The 21,067-nt window shown below is 37.4% G+C and overlaps 1 protein-coding gene across 3 annotated transcripts in view; it reads left to right on the top strand.

Annotated features, from left to right (window-relative positions):
• The window catches only part of RDX (radixin), a 73,774-nt gene that overhangs the window by 12,464 nt on the left and 40,243 nt on the right, over window positions 1-21,067 (top strand). For all 3 annotated transcript variants that reach the window (XM_055131132.1, XM_055131131.1, XM_055131130.1), the window contains exons 2-7: window positions 3,104-3,176; window positions 4,924-5,007; window positions 8,378-8,473; window positions 11,140-11,414; window positions 16,755-16,838; window positions 17,025-17,171. In XM_055131132.1, the coding sequence (XP_054987107.1) occupies window positions 3,165-3,176; window positions 4,924-5,007; window positions 8,378-8,473; window positions 11,140-11,414; window positions 16,755-16,838; window positions 17,025-17,171 (698 nt within the window). In that variant the 5' untranslated portion in view covers window positions 3,104-3,164. The remainder of the gene's footprint in view (window positions 1-3,103; window positions 3,177-4,923; window positions 5,008-8,377; window positions 8,474-11,139; window positions 11,415-16,754; window positions 16,839-17,024; window positions 17,172-21,067) is intronic.

Here is a 21,067-nt window from a genome sequence, read left to right as displayed (position 1 = left end):
TAGTTTGTCACATTTAAAAAAACAACAAAAAGCTAAATTTATGCTACCACTTAGTTTCAAATAATTCTGTCATTTTAATTAGTGCCCGTTACAACTGAGTGCTACTAAGAATACCTTAATATACATTGTTTTCTTTCATTTATTTCCTTGTGGGTTTATTCCAGCAGCAGAATTTTCCATTCAAGAAAGCTTTGTCCCTTGTTTTTGTTTTTGTTTTTGGACCACACCCAGCAGTGCACAGAGGCTGCCTGGCTCAGTGCTTGGCAGTCACTCCTGGTGGTGCTTGGGGATTCGAACCCGACTCAGTCACATGCAAGGATCTGCTTTCTGTAATATTTGTAACAGTATCTATAGATTGTGTGTTTTTTATTTTAACTATACTGATGAGTGTTAGAAATGCATACTTGATTTTTTAATATTCAGATTATTAAAATGTTTTTTCTGAAAGAGTGGGATCACTTTATACTTAGAGTTTTCTTATTCTGAGACATATTTATATTTTCTTTATGGAAGGTAAAAATATAGAAAATGGGAGCCTGAGAGATAGTATGGCGGGTAAGAAGCTTAACTTGAATGCAACTGACCCGGTTTTTATCCCCAGCATTCCACATGGTTGGGATCACTCCTCCTGGCATTGCTTGAGTGATTCCTGAGTGCAGAGCCAGGTGTCACCTCTGAGCACTGCTGGGTGTGGCCCCCCACCAAAGGAAATAATGTAGGTAAACTTTAGGGATGTAAAATGAGCCACAGAAAAATCAAAACAACTGGTGAGAAGAAATTTGAGTAAGAAAAAGGACAGAAATTAGCAAAATAGGTAAAAGGGAAACAGATAAACTGCAACATAATGAAACTATCCTATGAAGAAGAAACTGATATATCAAGCAAAAGAGACGGCAAAAATTAATGGTATAAGGGATGAAAATAAGGTGATAATTTCAGAAGCAGTAGACATGCCAACAAAATCATGAGAACACTAGCATGATTTTCTGAAAATAATGTTACCTAGATTCATAAAAAAGTAGACTAGACTATTAGGTAGGTATTTAAGGGTTTTGGTAAATGAGAGTATGAGATAAGTTTTTGATATGAACTAGCCAAGCAAGTCCACAAGAAGATTTGGTGTTAGTAGGTTATGAGTAGTGTGAAAAATAAGTCAGTTTATCCCAAGACTTTGAATTATAAGAATCTAAACAAAGATAGTAGTAATTGTGATGAAAAGTTAGAGAATTAGAAGCTAAGACTGAAGTTTATTTTAGGTTAGTTAGGAGAGTTAGATAGGAGACATTTGGAAAGTTAGTAGGAGAGTTAAGAAATAAGGAGTTAAATATTTTCAGTTGGAATTTTTAGTTCTGTGTATAAAATAAAAGTGTATTAGAAGGAACCAGAGAGACATTAAAGTGGTTCAGGTATTGGCTTTGCAAACAGTTGACTCTAGTTTAGTCCCCAACACCAGATAAGGTTTCCTGAGCACTGATAAGAGTAAACCCTGAGTACTGCTAGGTGTGGCCCAAACTAAATCCCCTAACTCCCTGCCAGAAAAAAAACCTTGGAAGTTCCCAATGTTGTATTGAGGTTCCTTAGTATGTGATTGCATACAATTAGGGATATGATATTACTTTGAGGCTTTTTAAAAAATTTTGGTTTGGACAATTTTCAGTGTTAGAACACTAAAAAAGCAATAATAATGTAGTTTTAAAATTAATTACATAGTGATTTGATAATAGTGTAACAAAATTACTGGCAAAGGTATTACCATTATAAGCTGATTTTAAACTTAAAGTTTAATATACTTTTTTCTATAGGTTTTAAAATTTTTGATGATAATTTTTTTCCTGGACAGCTAATATTAATTCAGAATGTTAGATTTGTCCTGTATTTGTACAGGCAACAACCAACTTTGTTAATGTTTATAAGAACATTTAATTCTAGATAAGCATGCTGGTTTCCATGAATTAAGATTTACTTATGTTGTGTTAGAAGAAGATAAAATTTAATGTTGTTCATAGGGTGATTCTACATTTTCTTGTGGGACACTGGTTTCTTGGTGAGCGGGTACATTGATAGTATGGCTATTTCAGACACCTGAGGTAAAGAAGCTACTTCTCTGTATTTTTCTCTGCTTGAAAAAAGTACTGATGCTTAGGAGGCCCAGAGGGTCCCTCTGAAGGGTTTTTGTTTTGTTTTCTTTTTGCCAAATGTCCCAAGGATGCAGTGCTGCTCAGGACTTGTGCTGCTCAGTACTCAGGACACCCCCGTGCTTGAGGTTCTCCAGGGCCACATCAGGCAGTGCTCAGAGGCCTCCTTAGGATCAAATTGGGTTTGTCTGTCTGTAAGACTTGGACCATAATCCTTGTATTATCTGTCTCGCCCTGGATTTTTTTTTTTTTTTTTTTTTTAAATCGGGACTGCATCAGTTATATTCAGCGGGCCTAGGCAGACTGCTGGTATTCCAGTCTGGTTCTGGGTGTGCTGGCACAGTGATGCTTGGGTCACACACACCCTGTGCTGTGCAGGAGCCATTGAGTGCCATGGGTCACACTTTGGGGGCCTCAGCTATGTCAGGCATTTACTTTACCAATTGGAGCCATATCCTAAACTTGGATTTTTGAACTTTAAAGATGCAATTTTTTTCTTTAGTTTTTTTTTTTTCAATAACTTAATTTTCTTTTGTATTTGGCAGTACAGGAAAAAAGATCAAAGTGTTTCTGAAATCATCTCTTTAGAATCAGAACCCATCTTTCCTCTTTTTCACTATCCCTCTCTTTACCATCTGGGTATGGGGTGAACTTGACATAAAGAAAGCATTAGGACACTTGGCAAGTATGTTTCCTTGTTATGTATTATCTATAAACAAATTGAAACTTGGTTATCAGTTTGTTTTATGTGTTTTTTTTGAGGTATGTTCTATTTTAAGTCATAGATGTAAATATTTTTAGAGAATAAACTTAGAAAACATTGAAAATGAGATTAAATAAGATGTTACTTGATTCGTGTTACTCAAGACTCATTTGAAATGTTTTAATTTTCTAAAAAAATTATAGTTAAGTAAAAACATATTAAGTGTAAATAAATGAACTGTTTCTTTCTTGTTTTTCTTTAACAGAGGTAATAACAGAATTTGTAAACATAGAATTTTTAAAGAAGTCAGCAAAAAGAGAGCAAAAATGCCGAAACCAGTAAGTGTATCTTTTGACCTCAGATATTATTTAGTAAAATAACAGTGGCATTAAGTTTCTTTAGCAGTAAGGGGAAATATCATGGTAGAATTTTTGAAAAAAAAAAAAAAAGGGCACAGATATTACTGCTTTTTTTTTTGACTCACATGACTAGGATGCAGAATTACAAAGATCAGTGAAGAAGAGGTATAGGTGACATTGTCATTAAAATTAAAATTTATTGGTTTAGCTGAAATCACAAAAAAATGGGGAGAAGACATGAATTAAATTTTCTGATTTATGGATGTAAAAACATGTAAAATAACATGTAAAAATGCTCATTATTAGAAAGTGAAAATCATCTCACATACTTAAGAATGGATAGATCCAAAAAGATGAAAACAACAGAAATGGAATCCTCATACACTATGGGTGGGAATAGAGTAAGAATGAAGTTCACATTTGACCCAGCTATTCCACTTCTGGGTATCTGTCCCCCAAATACAAAAGATTAATTAAAAAAGATGTATGGACAGCTATAAAGTCAAATGTGACCCCATCCCACTTCCCACTCCCGTTTTGGTGTAGGCATTCCCAGCTTTATGCTCTGGGGTCACTCTGGCATCATAGGTATTAACTAAAGTGCCTCCAGATGTAAAGCAATTAACTCAGCCTAGTGGGCTATCTCTCTGGACCAGAAGGTATCAATTTCATCTTTTTTGGTAGCTGAATAGTATTTCCTTTGTATATACAATTGAATAACATGGGTTTGAACTACCTGGAGACACTTATTCACGGGTACTGCGTTCATTCACCAGTTTAACCAACCATGGATGTCAGTTGAATCTGTGGGTGCCAAACTTGTGGATGTGGAGGACTGATATAAGATTTGGATTTTTTTACTGCGATTTTGCACTCCTAACCCCCAAGTTGTTTAAGGTTCTATATACTCACCTTCATTCAACTCTCAGTGGCATTTACCTTGTTTACAAATTTTGACTTTTGAAAATAATATTGCAAGGTATGTGATGTTAGTGATAAAATAGATTCTGGGTTCAGTTTCTTGCACTATATGTTCAAACCCAAGTACCACTAGGTGTGGCTCTAAATAATATACACACAGTGTAAGGTTTCTATATCTTGTCAAATTAATATTTTATGTTCTTTGGTTAAACATAAGTGGAAAACTGGATCATAAAGAATCTCCTATTTGAAATTTTTGAGGCATTTCCATTCTGTTTTTTATACTGACTATGCCATTTTACATTCCTGGTTATAGTGCTTGAGGGTTCCATTTTTCTTTATATCCTAGCCAACCCTTGTTCTTTATCTTTTGGTAATAGATACTCCCACACAGGTGAGGTGATAGCTCATTGTGGTATTGATTTGCATTTTCCTAATAGTGATGATGAACACCCTCTCGTGTACATGTGAGCCAGTTACATATCTTTGGAGAAGTGTCTATTCCTCTACCCATTTTTAATCAGGTTGTTTGATTTTTTTTTTTGTTTCAGTAGTTGATTTTAAAATAGGACTTCATAAGCACTTTGCTTTTCAAATAGATTTAAGGTTTCTTGTGATGAAAGTAAATCTTTATATCACATGAATAAAGAGAAAGGAGGTACAGTTGTGAAGTTGTTCTTTACTGCCTACTGATAATGTAATTTGATTTTATAAATAAAATGGAAGTATTTTCTATGCCTAAGACTTTAGATTTTATTTATATATACTCTTTCTTACTGATTTTTCCTTTTTGTTTTTATTGCAGATTAATGTAAGAGTAACTACAATGGATGCTGAACTGGAATTTGCCATTCAGCCTAATACAACTGGCAAACAACTTTTTGATCAGGTATCATAGTACCACATAAGTATTTAACTTTTGACACCATTCTGCAGATGCTGTTGCATACCTCATCCTACATTTTTCCTTGCCTTTCCTGGTTTATGTAATGCAACAACACAGTGCTGAACTTTTTTTGAACTTCGTTTTTAGCTATCTTGAATAGCCGTTGGGATGTTTTTGTTCTTATTCCTAGATTTGAAACATAAGACTTTAAAAAGATAATTAGTAGCTAGTATTTATTTAAAATCTGCTATGCAAATCATTGTAATGAGGATGAAAGAAATTCAGAGATACTCTACATAGTAGAGTATGAAAAGATACTCTTCTACATAGTCCTTGAGTGTAATGGTGAGATTCATTGCAGAAGGAATGATAGGCGCAAAGGCTTGGGGATTTAATTATACACTATACTGACAAGAAAAAAATGGAGGGGTCAGGCCCTGGATCCCCTGAGCACTGCTCTTTCACCTGCATGAAAGAAAACCACTCTCTGGGCAGTTTTTTCCCAAGTTGAAAAGAAGAAAAAAAGTTTTAAAAAGCGGGTAGGGCGTTTGCCTTGCACTTGGCCGACCCGGGTTCAATTTTTCCGTCCCACTCGGAGAGCCCGGCAAGCTACCGAGAGTATCCCGCCTGCATGGCAGAGCCTGGCAAGCTACCCGTGACGTATTCAATATGCTAAAAACAGTAACAATAAGTCTCACAGTGGAGATGTTACTGGTGTCGGTTTGAACAAATCAATGAACAATGAGTCAACAATGCTACAGTGCTACTGAGGTACCTAACAGCAGAGCAGCCCTATTACCTACAGTAGAGCTGCAGTTAGTCAGTTGACTCTGGAAACATGATTTTCTTTGCCTAATTTTCCTATTTGTACAATAAGAATGAACATTACTCCTTTCCTCAGCTTCACTCATACTTGGTATTATAAATAAAAGTCTGATTAAAGAGTGCTGCTCCCAGTTTTGTCTTTCTCAGCACTTATAATCCCTATTCTGTTTCTGGATAACTTCCTTGTGTTTGTATGCAAGAATCTAAAAGCAGGCTTTGTTTTTCCCTGGGAGTAGTTAGCATATGGGATAGGCTGTCAGGTAGATAGACTCAGGGTCAGTCCAGGAACAGACTTAGAGTTTAGAGTGTCACAGATGAGTTTATGACTCAGGACTCCTACACAAATTTTTGCTTGTGAAAATGTTGATTTGAGGCCACCTTCTGTGCAGGGAGCTCTAGTTGGGTGTTAAGAACCTTTGGTTTATGCTTTGCTGACTCTTATTCTGATAGCCACGCCTTTAAACTGTTGCAAAAAAGACTCTGTGATCTATTAGAATGCAAGAAAAAAGTTTAGATCTTTATAGTTTTGTCTTTTCTTCTTAAAATTATGTCTAAATATGTGCTCCGAGGCTTGAAGTGGTACAGGGAGTAAAGTGCTTGCCTTGCAGACAGCCAACCCTGGTTTAAGTGCCCTGGTACAGCATATGGTCTCCCCAGCATGGAGTGATTCCTGAGGAGTCAATCAATCCTCTGGAGTGATTTCTGAGCATAGTGCCAAGAATAAGCCCTGAGTACCTCTGGGTGTGCTTCCACCCCCATAAAAAGACCTTTGTAGTGTATTAATGTGATATTATGCTGTAAAATACCCAAAGTAGGAGACCAGGCTTTTTTGTTTTATTTTTGGGCAACATCCAGTGATGCTCAGGGATTACGGCTGTATTCAGTGATTACTCCTGGTGGGCTCGGGGGATTTTATGGGTGCTGGAGATTGAATCCAAGTCAGCTTTGTGCAAGGCAAGTACCCTAACCACCGTCCTATCTTTCCCAAGCATTTTATTATCTATCTATCTATCTATCTATCTATCTATCTATCTATCTATCTATCTATCTATCTATCTATCTATCTATTTGTATTTTGCTTTACGGTCATACCCGGCAATGCAAAGGAGTTACTCCTGGCTTTGCACTCAGGAATTACTCCTGGCAGTATGTGGGGGACCATATGGGATGCTGGGAATGGAACCTGGGTCGGCCGTGTGCAATGCAAACGCCCTACCTGCTGTACTATCACTCCAGTCCCCCAAGCATTTTCACTGTCACTGACAATGAAAATGCTTGGGGGGCTGATAAAAAGTTTCCAAGAATACTTGTAGAGGAAGCAGGGAGAGCCTTTTAAGATAGAGGGCCTTAGTGAATTTCTACCTTTCCTTTCTTTTCCTTCCTGGTATTTCTTATGATAGTTGGAAAGTTCATCAGGTTGCTACTCTTTAGGAACTGTGGGGATCCCTCTTGTAGATTGTGAGTCACACAAAATCTCCATTTCTTGGTAAATCACATGAAACTTTCAGGATGTCTGAGGAAGGCTGTTTTGATGTATGTTTCTATCTGATACTTTGAAATCCAGAATCTGTCACAGTTTTGTGTTTTAGCAACCCTATAATGTTTTATCATTTAAGAATTAATGTTGACTCTTTAAATCTTAAAATGTTAATAGACTCCCCTATTTCTTGTCTTATTTCTATCATCTTAGTACATGTTAAAAAATAAAGCATATGCTTTTAGATGTTAGTACAATCGTAGTATGTATCCTAGTTTACCCCTTATTCTAATAACCTGGCTAAAAATTCTTTGAGATGACTAGGGTATTAGAAGGAATAAGGTATTGATGTCCTTGGTAAATTGATGGGTAACTTGACATGCAATTATTAAGAAATAAGTTTTATAAATGCATCAATGTCAGTAGCAGTATAGATGAAATATGACAGGAACATTGGGGATTGAAGGCTAATTTTATCTTGGTGATAGGAGAACTTCATTCATAGAAACCATATGAGTTGAACTACATGTTGACAAATTATTCAACAGCTAGTTAAAGAATAGAAGGTACATTTCTGGTACAGGGAAGAGCACAGAGTTGTTTAAGGATCAACTTGATGGTATATTCAAAGAATGGCTTCTTGCTCAGTGAGGGCAGAGAATATGTGGTGGTTAGTGGAGTCTAGTAGGAATGGGAATGATCTGAGGTTGACAGGATTGCCTGAGGTGTCCCAGAGAATGTTTCGGACAGATTAATACCAGTTGCTGTGCCTACTTAATAGTGCAAGTTGTGGGAGTAAATTTTATTAGACACAGGGATTCTGACGGCTCCATATCTGCATTTCAGCTTTGTGTCTGTATCAGTTTCACATGATGTGAGATGGGAAGAAAAAGATAGTGAAAAATGGATCAAGTAAGATGGAAATGACACTAAAAAGTTTTAAATAGAAGTTTGAATTTGACTTTTCAGAATTCTTTAATAACCTGTAGTATCTGTATCATTTTATGTCTGCTGAAATATAGTGCTATCTAGTTATAATGCAAACTGAACTGAAATTTACTTTGTTTTTAGGTGGTGAAAACCGTTGGTTTGCGTGAGGTCTGGTTCTTTGGATTGCAGTATGTGGACAGCAAAGGTTATTCTACATGGCTTAAGCTAAATAAAAAGGTAAACTATGTATAATACATTCACTAACAATTGTTCCTTTGAAATTATGGCAATAGGTGTAATTTTAGAGTATAACCATAGGCATAACTGTCGAAACCCATGGTAGACATGGCAAGGAGTATTTTCCCCATTGTTTGTCTTCTGTCTCTCTTGATAACATCTTTCACTGGCATCTGAGGTGATAAAGCTGATAAAATTACATGTTCTATACACATTCTCTGGCATCTTTTGCAATTTGCAGTTAAATTTATATATATGTACATGGAGGGTGTGTGTGTATGTGTGTGTGTGTGTATGTGTGTGTGTGTGTGTGTGTGTGTGTGATCACAAAATGAATGCAGCGCTCTCTTGCCAGGTGTATTTGGTGGTTAGGCTGTTTTCCCACCCCCGATGGCCAATGGTCATGGACAAAAGATGGAGAAAATGGTGGGCCAGGCTGGTTGGTGATTAGTTGCCGTATGTTCTTCCTCTGCCTCCTTTCGGTCTCACACACTGCCCATATTCCTTCTTCAGCCACTCTCACAGTCCAGTTATAGAGAACAATCACCAAGAGTTGGGGGTAGCAATTACTCATAGTTGAGGTAGCACAATCAACATATGAAAGCCCTTTCTTCCAGGGGAAGCTCTTCTAAGACAAAGATTTCATCTTGCTAGGAGATCTGCTCACTGGCAGATTTCATCTAAGGACATACTTCTTCTTTCCTTAGTCCATAAACATTTATCTTAACTTGACTTCTTAATAATCTTTCTAGTCATGGGGACTGGAGCGATAGCACAGCGGGTAGGGCGTTTGCCTTGCACGCGGCCGACCCGGGTTCGATCCCCGGCATCCCATATGGTCCCCCAAGCACTGCCAGGAGCAGTTCCTGAGTGCAAAGCCAGGAGTAACCCCTGAGCATCGCTGGGTGTGACCCAAAAAGCAAAAGAAACAAAACAAAACAAAACAAATAATCTTTCTAGTCATTTTATATGGACACAGTAAAAGATATATTAAGCTTATAGAGTGGCTCTCCTGGGGACATCTCACTATGGATCCCAGACTACAGTCCTCAGGCCAGATTAGTCCTTCCTAACCCTAGCAGGGACCTTGTTCAGTCACTTCTCTTTGGTTCATGACAGAATTTGTCCATGACCATGCTCTTTATTATAAGTTGTGACACTTGGCCTGTCCCATTTCTAAGCCAGGGTAGCTTACAGCTTGCCCTGAGTTCATCCAGTCCTTTTGTTGGGACCCTGCTTTTGGGTTGCTAGGAACTAAGTGCATCTGAGGCTAAGTCCAGTAAATATGACAGATGCCTAGGAATAAATGTTATTCAGAGTCAGTTAACTCCAAGTTACAAATGCATAGCATTAACTGTCTTCCTGTGTCTATTCAAAAAGGGCATTGCTTGAGGCTGGAGAGATAGTACAGCAGGTAGGGTATTTGCCTTTGCACGTGACTGACCCAGGTTCAATTTCCAGCATCCCTTATGGTCCCCTGAGCACTGCCAGGAGTAATTCATGAATGCAAAGCCAGTACATCGCCGGGTGTGACTCAAAAAGGAAAAAAAAAAAAGGACACTGCTGTAAAGTAAACTATGCAAAGGACATAAGGGAAGAGAAAAGCAATATTTCACTTACAAATACAAAATCCAGAGTTCTTAGAAGTATTTGACTTTGTAAGTCACAGGGTCTGATTTGGGGATATAAGTAATTAACAAATAGGGGAAGCGGAGCACAGAGGAGTTTTGTTTTTAGGTGGTGAAAACAAAAATAAAGAGAAAAATGGGAGTGCCTTGGGAGCACTGTGATCAGTATAACCCCATAAAACTAAGCTCCCTGTAGCAAGGGAGAAAGGACAAACGAGTGTTATCCTATTTGATGGAAACATAGCCACCATATTCCAACAACCTGCAAAAATAAAAGGCTATTCAGAAATACCAAAAAATTTGTTATAACTATTATTTTGTGCCAGAAAATCCCATGAACTGACTGATACCAAGTGTCCTTTTGCATTCATATCAGTAAGTCATTAGCAGTGTGTTAAGCCTCTTAACTCTAGAGATCATCCAATTTGTCATATTAGAAAAAAGAGATGTTTGTCTTTCGTACTTGAAAATATAGCACATAAGAAACATTACTGGGTACAACTTAGTATTTTTTTTTACTTTGATTTAAATATATGCAGAAAAGTTTCCTGAGAAGTTTCAGGGACCAAGGGGGAAGCTCCTTGATGTCAGAGGGCATCTTTATGTTTATGAGACCATTGATTTTACCTACTAGGGGGAAGACACACACAAGATCAATTTGGTTGTTGCTCATTAAATAGGTCTGTGAGTTATAGGTTCACATTTGTGATCACATTGTGAAAGTCCTTTTTCTCACCTGTTATTTTCCGTGTCTAGTACCTGAAAGCTTTAAAGTCATTTGTGACACATTCTTAATTTCTTCAAAAAAGAATTGAGAGAGATAGCTGAAGTGTCCAGTTCACCTGCTTGGCATGCTGGAGCCCCAGGTTTGATCCTGGACACCACATGTTTCCTCCAAGCAGAGAATTGCCAGGAGTGATTCTCAAGCACTGCTGGCATAAAAAAATCAAGAAAATGAAAAATAATTTTAGAAGGAATTAGATTCATATTCTGAACTTAACATTTTTTTGTTGACTATACTTGAAATTATTCTTCCAGGTAACACAGCAAGATGTTAAAAAAGAGAATCCTTTGCAGTTCAAATTCAGAGCTAAATTTTTTCCTGAAGATGTTTCTGAAGAATTAATTCAAGAAATAACTCAGAGACTTTTCTTCTTACAAGTTAAAGAAGCGATCTTAAATGATGATATATATTGTCCACCAGAAACAGCAGTTCTTTTGGCTTCCTATGCTGTCCAGGCCAAGTATGGAGATTATAATAAAGAGATTCATAAACCAGGATATCTGGCTAATGATAGACTGCTTCCCCAGCGGTAAGTGAAATATGCTTTTACCATCACTGAAAAATTTGAAATGCAACTTTTCAGGTTTGTAAATATTTTGATGTTTAGGTTTTAAGTTGGATCTAAGAGTGCAATTTTAGAAACCATGATATGGTAGACATATATTCTGTATATATTCTGCAATTACCTGAACTTTCTGCCACTTCTTTTTATTCCCATAAATTGAGCAATAAAGGAAGGCAATGATAATTTGAGTTTGGGTGAAAATTTACTAATTCACTGTATCACTATATCACTGTCATCCCATTGTTCATCGATTTGCTCAAGGGGCGCCAGTAACGTCTCCATTTCCCTGTCGCATGCTAGTATAGCCCGGTGGCGTATTGGGGGCTCTTTCAGGATCAGGGAAATGAAGACCGTTGTTGTTACTGTTTTCAGCATATTGGGTACGCTTGCCAGGTAGCTTGCCAGGCTCTGCTGTGCTGGCTCGATATTCTCGGTAGCTTGCCGGGCTCTCCAAGAGGGATAGGTTTTTGGGGCGGGCTCTAATCACCTTTCTAGGTGTTCCCAGTCTACCGAATGTTTTTGGTCGACTGGCATGTTGTAACGATCTGCACACTGACAAACATGCACCTGCCTCCATCTCTGGGCAGCACCTGGGACATCTGTGGCCTCAGGTTGATCTCCCTGAGGTTGATGAAGTGCGCCTGGAGGTTGTTGAGCAGCTGGCGAGCAGGACCCTATCTACTAATTACTGCATGAGAAAAATGTCCACGTAGACAGATGTGTCTCAGAAATAAGTGTTGGACTTACTTCCTTCGTAGTATTAACTTTCTGACTCTGAAAAAGTCTCTTTAAGGTTGACTGTCAAAATCACAGTCTGTTCCTTTGTTCATATCTGTCTTTATCATACTACTGCCTCCTTAGCAACTGTTTTGTTTATTTTGGAGTTTTAGGCCATACCTGACAGTGCTCACTCCTGGCTCTGCGCTTAGGGGTTACTTCTGGTAGTGCTCAGGGGTCCATATGGGGTGCCGGGATCTCAGGGGACCAAATGGGGTGGGTGTTGGGGATCAAATCCAGGTGGATCACAAGCAAGGCAAGTGTTTTGCTCACTATATACTATCTCTCTGGTCCCTAGAACTGGGACTTTGAGGAGTGAGCTGAGGATTTGCGGCCATCTCTGGAGTACTGAGAGCTTACTTCAGGCTCTGTGTTCAGGGATCACTCCTAGTAGGGCTGGGGGACAAATTGTGGCACTGGAGATTAAACTCAGGTCAGCCATGAGGATATTAGCCACCTTACTGTCTCTCTGGCTCTAGAAATTTTAAAAGTAATACTTAATGTTTAATTTCCTAGATAACACAAACACTGCTACAACTAACACTGTTGCAAACTTTATACTTAAAACTGAACCAATGCCGGGAAGATGCTCAAAGCTGGAGCATAAGCTTTACTTGAAGAGGTCTAGGTTTGATCCTCTACAGTGCACTGTGCCAGGACTAAGCCCTAAGCACCATTGGGTGTGGTTCCCCAAAAGTACAAATGTCAAATTTTGTAAATCAGAGGCCAGAGCATTAGTATAATGGGTTAGGTTAGATCCTTGGCATCTCAAATGGTTCCCCGAGCGTGACCAGGAGTGATTCCTGAGTGTAGAGCCAGGAGTAACCCATGATTGTTGCTGGATGTGGCCCAAAACAAAAAGAAATGTGCAGGACCAGAATAAGACAACCAAATGATGTATCTTGAAACTAGGGTTGTGGGGTGAGTATATAAACTTAAAGAAAACAAAACTTCATTTTAGATTATAGGAGCACACATGTCTCTGGTGGAAGTATTTTACATGGAGAGCTTTCTTTTAGGACATGAAAGTTGCTATTGTTCTTAGTCTAGAGTCCTGAATTTTAAAATTTATATTATAATTCAGAACTAAGAACCTAGAGTTTCAGTTCTGCACAATATATTCATGCTCTTAGGCATAGTCTTGTGTTTGTAAATTCTAGATACGAAAATAAGCTTACCTCATGTCCACTACGGTTTCATTAGGTTGACAGTGTTTCTTTTCAGCTACTTGTATTCTGTTAATAGGTGCTGAATAGTTCCTTTTGGCTGGTGAGAAAGTACAGGAGTTAAGGCACTTGACTTACATTTGGCCATCCCCAGTTCAAATCCTTGGCACCAATTGTGGATCCCTGAGCACTACCATGTGTCCACCTCCCAAAATAAAAAGTAGCACTGTTGTTCTTCAATTTGGTCGAGCGGTCGCCAGTATAACATCTCCATTGTGAGACTTGTTGTTAATGTTTTTGGCGTATTAAATATGCCACGAGTAGCTTGCCAGGCTCAAAATAAAAAGTACTTTAATATTTGATAATTAGATATACTTTGCTCCTGGAGAGATAGGACAGCAGGTAGGGTGCTTGCCTTTCACATGACTGACCTGGGTTGGGTTGGATCACCAGCATCAGGATGATCCTCCCCACGAACTCCCATCCCTTCCAGGAATGATCCCTGAGCTCAACCCAGGAGTACGCCCTGAGCACTGCCGGGGGTGGCCTGAAAAACAAAAAGAATTTGTTTTTAATTGAGGTAAAATTTATTTTATTCTTAGTAAAAAATGCACAGAGTCGTTTTGATCAGTATATATGGTAAGTATCATGTATTAGTCAAAAGTACCCTTCAAATTGTTTTTTCACTATGTGCTATTTCAGCAGCAGCAGATGAAATAATTGAATTACATTTAATAGTCATGGGATTTGGGGGCTGAAGTGATAGCACAGCAGGTAGGGAGTTTGCTTTGCACGTGCTCGACCTGGGTTCGATTCCTCTGTCCCTCTTGGAGAGCCCACCAAGCTACTGAGAGTATCCCGCTCCCAGGGCAGAGCCTGGCATATTATCTGTGGCGTATTCGATATGCCAGAAACGATAACAAGTCTCACAATGGAGACATTACTGGTGCCCGCTCAAGCAAATCAATGAACAACGAGATGACAGTGCTACGGTGCTACCAGAATAGTGGTATATCATAAAAGCCAAGGTAGAAAAAGGGACTAGGAATCATCAGAGTATAAGAAAGAGGGTCGTGGATGACATCTAAAGCTACTGTTGAGTTTAACAATAGGAAGTTGGTAGCAACCTTTGTAAGAGCTGTTTCAGTAACATGTTGGGATTAAATCTATTTTGTGGTTGACTGAGGCAGTGAATATGGAAGACGGTGGATATGGACTCTTATTTTTTGGGGGAAAGGGCACATCTGGCAGTGTTCAGAGCATACTCCTGCCTCTATGCTTAGGGATTACTACTGGCAGTGCTCAGGGAGTGGACCATAGGCAGTGCCTAGGATCAAACCTAGGTTGGCCCTATGCAAGGCAAGTGCCATACTCCTATGCTAGCTCTCTGGCCCAGTGGACACTCCTTGAAAGAAATTTGTCTGGTAGCAGAAGATAAAAACTAGCAGTTAGGCAAGTGTGACAATCCACGTGTTCTTGAAAAGATGGGAAAGAATTTAAATTTTTGCATATTTCCGAGTACCACTTTTGTGTTGGAATTGAACATATGGTAGAGTATATTAAACAAAATCCAAGTGAGTTCTGAAATGTATATAAGAAGGGAGAACATAAGTCACAGTGGCAATCAGTTAAACTCTCACACTCATGTTTAAACTTGTGATACCAGCAAGTGCTATGTTGATTTTTTCCTCAAAGTGAATACTTGAGGGCAGAGGTCAGATACTAAGAATACAAAACAAGAAAAACAAGGAAACTTAATTATTAAGGAGGAGTATAAAACACCTCTATCTAAAGCAAGAGCTTCAAAGGGGATGGGATACATAGAAAATGTGTGTGTTATAACAAAATGGTCTTTTTGAAATTTCCATAAAACATCTACTCCAGTCTGTAGCTGGTTTCAGGGAAAATTTTATCCTAAGATTCCTTTATTGCCAAGGAATCCCTGTGTTATGTAAAACTTCTGCAGATTAAAGCAATATTTAAAAAATTTTTATTATTAAAAGACCTTAAGTAGAATTTGAGGGCTCACTGTAAAGATGGATAATTATCATAGGACCCAAAATGAAGAGAAATACATAAGCTATAATATACTATCAGATAAATTTTTATGCATGTTGAATTTGCTGATTGGTGTTAAAATATTTATGATTTAAAATATATTTGTGTTTGCTTTCATCTGTATAAGGAACAGTTGAAGAATATAAAAGAAAAAATAAAAAGGTGTGGGGTGGTGAAAAAGTTTAACTTTTCAGTTGTATTCAGTTTGTATTCAGTATTCAGTTTGTGTTGTTTTTGTATGTCTGTTGGGGAAATCATTTATGGCAATGCTTGGGTCCTAGGGCATTCCTGGTTGTGCTCAGGGGCTGCCAGAGATCCAGCCCAGGGCCACATACATGTAAAGCATATTCTCAGCCACATAAATCACATTCTTGACCCCTCACTTATGTGCTTTGGGAAGTATTTCTAATAACAAACAGCAAAGCTAATTTTAGTAACAAAAATAAAGGAAATGGAGCTGGGAGTAGCCCCTGAGTACTTCTGGGTGTGGCTTCTGAAAAAGAGAAAATGTGTTAGGATAAAAGAATTCAGACTCAAGAGTTCTGACTTTGTTTTAATTACTAACTAGCCATTTTCTTTTGTTTCCTGTTCAGTATTCATCTGGTTTCCATAAGCTATTATCTGTACAGTAACTTTTAAAATAATTTTTATTAAAATAATTTTAATTTGTGAACATTATGTAATCTTCTTATTTCACAGTACTGTAATTTGCTGTTTTTATATCATGATATCACCAAACATCTTAATTTCTATCCACCTTTATATAACCTTTTCTCTTCTCACCCTCCCTCAGCCTCTTTCTCTCTGGCAAATGTCTTGTTTTCTGTTTCTAAGTTTGTTCTTAATCTGTTTTGTTTGCTTTGTTTTCATATTTCACACATGGGTACATCATACTGTTGTCTTTCTCCTGACTTTTAAAAATGTCTAATTCAAAATATCAAGTTCCTTTGAAACTCTTTATTTTGAGATAATTGTAGATTCACACCGGTAAAAGATAATCATAAAAAATTGTAGTATGATCCTAGGTAACCTCATAGCTTTTCGTAGTTTTATATTTTTAGTAAAGCTTTTAAAACATGTATTGTTGATATAATCTATCAGCTTTACTCAGATTTTTTTCAGTTTTGCATGTAGTTAATTGTGCATATCTCTATTTTATTAGTTTTCTGAACTTTTATTATTACTGTGTCAATTTGTATGGTAGTCACCACAATCTGCTGCTAAATGATTCTAAGCTTTTAAAAGCATATTGATTTTGAATCATAGGAGACACTTCTATAGCTTTTATTTATTTTCTTTACAGTGTTTTGGAACAGCACAAATTGACAAAAGAGCAGTGGGAAGAAAGAATACAAAACTGGCATGAAGAGCATAGAGGAATGCTCAGGTTTGGGATGTCTATTTTAGTGTTTTCCCTCAAGTTAAAATACTTTATGTATCACTATTGTTTTATGAGATTGCTTCCCAAAAGATTATTTGACTATGTGAACAAAAGCTAAAACACTAAATTTTTAATCAGTTTACTTTAAATACTTTCGCTCTAAAAATATTACAGTTCGCTTTATTTCAACAGGGAAGATTCCATGATGGAATACCTGAAGATTGCACAAGACCTAGAAATGTATGGAGTCAACTATTTTGAAATAAAAAATAAAAAGGGAACTGAATTGTGGCTAGGCGTTGATGCTTTGGGTCTGAATATTTATGAGCATGATGACAAGTAAGTAAATTGGTTATGTCGTGAAAAGTCATTATTCAGTAAACTCTTGGACTTTAATCTTACATTCTATCTATATAGATAGTTCTTTTCTGATTTGACTGCTTTTTTTAAAAGTTCAAAATTCAAAGATTAATTCCACTTAGGCTTTTAGGTATAATCTTTCTATTTTTGTAACACCTTACAGTTTCAAAGTTGTGATTCTCAGTGTATTTATCAAATGATACAATTTTATGTATTATGGCTGATCTTTTATGAGTTTCATCTAATAATAATTAAATTTGTTTTCTTTTTTTTTAAACTTATTTATTTTTTAATTAGTGAGTCACTGTGAGGGTACAGTTACAAATTTACCCATTTTCGTTCTTGGGTTTCCCTCATACAATGTTCGAGAACCCATCCCTCCACCAGTGTCCATTCTCCATCACCAGTGAACCCAGTATCCCTCCCACCCTCCAGTACCGTCCCCTCCCACCCCATCCCTAAATTTGTTTTCTTAATAAGTGAAGAATACTTAAAGGTTATGCTTGGCATATAGGATGAAAGTTAAATTATCATAAATTAGGAAGCAGGGTCAAAGAGACAAAGAATTAATAGATGTACGATTTATTATAACATAGTTTTAACAGTTTTGAGCATATTTTGCATATTAGTAAGTGAGAATGTCCTTGTTCATAGTGAACTAAGTGATTTTAAGAGACACTTAGAGCTCTTTTCAGGAATAATAACTGCAGTTGCTTTATACTTCTCACTTAAAATTTCACATAAACTTCCAAGTGTGAAACTAGTGGCTTGTCCTAGGCATTTGTCTTTTTTCTGGGTCTCTCCTTTATCATTACATGAATCTCAATAAAATACATATTTTAGTATATATAATAATTTCAAAAGAGAGCATTTTGTTAATTTTGATCCTTGTGTTTTTTCATTTATATTTTAAAGCAAGTTAAAATACTATGTCTTTTAGAAAAGGAAATTAAAAAATTTCTGAGAGATAAAAAAGTGTTTTGAAGATGGGGCCAGACTGATAGCACAGCAGTTAGGGTGTTTGCCTTGCATGTGACCGACCTGGATTCGATCCCCAGCATCCATATGGTCCCCCCGAGAACTGCCAGGAGCAATTTCTGAGTGCAGAGCTAGAAGTAACCCGTGGGCACTGCCGGCTGTCCCTCCCCCATAAAAAATACACTCCCAAAATGTCCTGAAGACTAATAAGAACACTTTTTAAACTTTTGTAGCATACACAGTATTGTTTAGGGGTCATTTTTGGCAGTGCCCAGGGTACCTTGTGGTGCTAAGGATTGAACTCTTGGTTCCTGCCTGCAAAGTGTATACCCAGCCCTCTCTCCAGCCCCTAAAGACTAATTTTTATGACCCACATCTTTTATTTAACTGGGGCCAGAGAGATACTCTGAGCACAGATAAGACTCTTGAAGACCCTAAGTTCAACCCCCAGCACCATTTGGAATCTAACCCAACCCACTTGGCCAATCTGGGTGGCCCTCAGTAGGTCTGGACATGACTCCTGTAGTTTCAAACTCAGAAGCTTTACACAGGGTATGTATGGCCCTTATTAAAGTTTTATGATTTAATCTGTAGTAGAGTACCAATGTATATTTGGGGATAGAAATACAGATGGTTATTAAGGATTGTCAGCAAGAGCAGTTTGGTATTACTTGTAATGACTCAATCTCTTTATAATTGCAACATATTTATATATTTGGAAAAACTTCTTAACTAAAATTTAAAACAAGTTAGGTTCTTTTATCTTTGTGATCCTAGTCAAGTGATTTACTGCAAATTGAGTATAATTGCTAGGCTGCCTTATAGAATTACTTTGAGGACTGTGTTAAGAAATTGCCTTAGCACTTTCCAAATATGTAAATAAAGTGCAGTACTACCTTAGAAATACTCTAATAGCCTTTTTCTTTTTTAATTTTCTTTTTAATTTTTAAATTTTTTTAGCAAGCTACCCGTGGTGTATGCGATATGCCAAAAACAGTAACAATAGGTCTCATTCCCCTGACCCTGAAAGAGCCTCCAGTTAATTGTTGGGAAAGACAAGTAAGGAGAGGCTGCTAAAATCTCAGAGCTGAGTGTAATAGAGATGTTACTGGTACCCTCCCGAGTAAATCGATGAAATACTGGATGACAGTGATACATTGATTTTTTTTTTTTAACGAATCACTGTGAGATACGGTTACAGATTTACAAACTTCTGTGATTACTTATCAGTCATACAGTGATCGAGTACTCATCCTCCATTAGTGCCCATTCTCCACTACCAGTATTCTTAGTATCTTTCCCGCCTCTTTGGCAGGCACATTTCCTTTTACTCTTTCTCCTTTTGGGTATTATGGTTCGAAATACGGGTACTAAGTGGCCATCATGTTTGGTCCATAGTCTCCTTTCAGTACACATCTCCCATCCTGAGCGAGCCCTCCAAGCATCATTTACTTGGTGGTCTCTTCTCTATCTCAGTTTCCTTTTTCCCCAGCATGTGAGGCCGTCTATCAGTCTTTTTCAAAGCAATAAGTAACTTTGCCTTAAATTGCAATGGAAAAATTTAGCTTTAAAATGCCCATTAGACGGCAGTATAATGCATGCATAATGAGTAAAACATTCTGTAGAAAAATTATTTACTATATGCAGTCCCAAGTCTACTTAAGCAACATGAAGATAATTGTAGAAGAGGGTTTTGGACATTTTTGCAATGATGAAGGTACAGCAACTTTGTGCATCAAAGGCATAAATATTAATACTATTGAACCATGTTATTCTAACTACAGTTTTTAAAAGAAGAAATGTAAAGGAATACGTAGAAATGATACTCTAAAATCAACTAAAATATTCTTTGGACTCTGTAGGTGTCATAATTATTTCATACTCTTTTTATTGGATCACTTAGACTTGTTTGATCCAAAATAATAAAAATATATGAGAAGCAGAAACAAAATGACTTATCCACTCTACTTTCCTAAATCTCTGTTGGATGGTGAAGGTAGCTGTGAGTTGGAATTCCAGTATTTATGTAGGATCTGGTTGTGGAAATGTTTAAATTAACTTTGTTAAAATATATAATCATGTATTGCTTTACACTATGATTATGTTCTAGGACATGCATCCATGTGTAATTCCATTTTGTGTAAAAACTGTAGTGTAGTTACTCAGACTGAACAGTCAACAAAAGTGCTAGGTTTTTACATGAAAACTATCTGTAGGGGCTACTGGCATATAATGCTAATCCAGAAGCCAAACCAGTTACTATTTCAGGTGCTTTTAGAGAAGTGTAGGCATAATGTTTGCAAAATTCATAACATATCTGTGAAGTATTTAGATATTTATTTTGGTGGTGATTTTTAAGAGTTTCAGATAAGGCTGGGGTTCAAACTTAGGCTCCCCCTATGTGTGAAGCTTGAGCTTTACTATTAAGCTACATTACCAACATCTTTAATTTTTGATTGACTTTCTTCTGGGTTGGGGGTCACACCCAGCAAAGCTGAGGGTTTATTCCTGACTCTGCACTCAGGAATCATTCTGGGTGGAACATAGGGGGTTACTGAAATAAAACCCTGATTGACTGCATGCAAGGCAAACATCCTACAGCTGTACCATTTCTCCGATCTTTTTAGTTGATTTTTTAATTGGTCAGATGTCTCCTTAAAAGTATATTATGATGGGCCAGATAGCACAGCGGGTAGGGCAGGGTGTTTGCCTTGCACGCGGCTGACCCGGGTTCGATCCTCGGCATCCCATATGGTCCCCCAAGCACCGCCAGGAGTAATTCCTGAGTGCAGAGCCAGGAGTAACCCCTGAGCATCGCTGGGTGTGACCCAAAAAAGCAAAAAAAAAAAAAAAAAGTACATTATGAGTAAATTAAAACTCTTAGAAAATCTGGAACT

The sequence above is a fragment of the Sorex araneus genome, chromosome 3 (genome assembly GCF_027595985.1).
Source record: "Sorex araneus isolate mSorAra2 chromosome 3, mSorAra2.pri, whole genome shotgun sequence".
In the NCBI taxonomy this organism is placed as follows: Eukaryota; Metazoa; Chordata; class Mammalia; order Eulipotyphla; family Soricidae; genus Sorex; species Sorex araneus.
The sequence above is the reverse complement of the archived record's forward strand: the minus strand, read 5'-3'. Positions and strand labels throughout refer to the sequence as shown.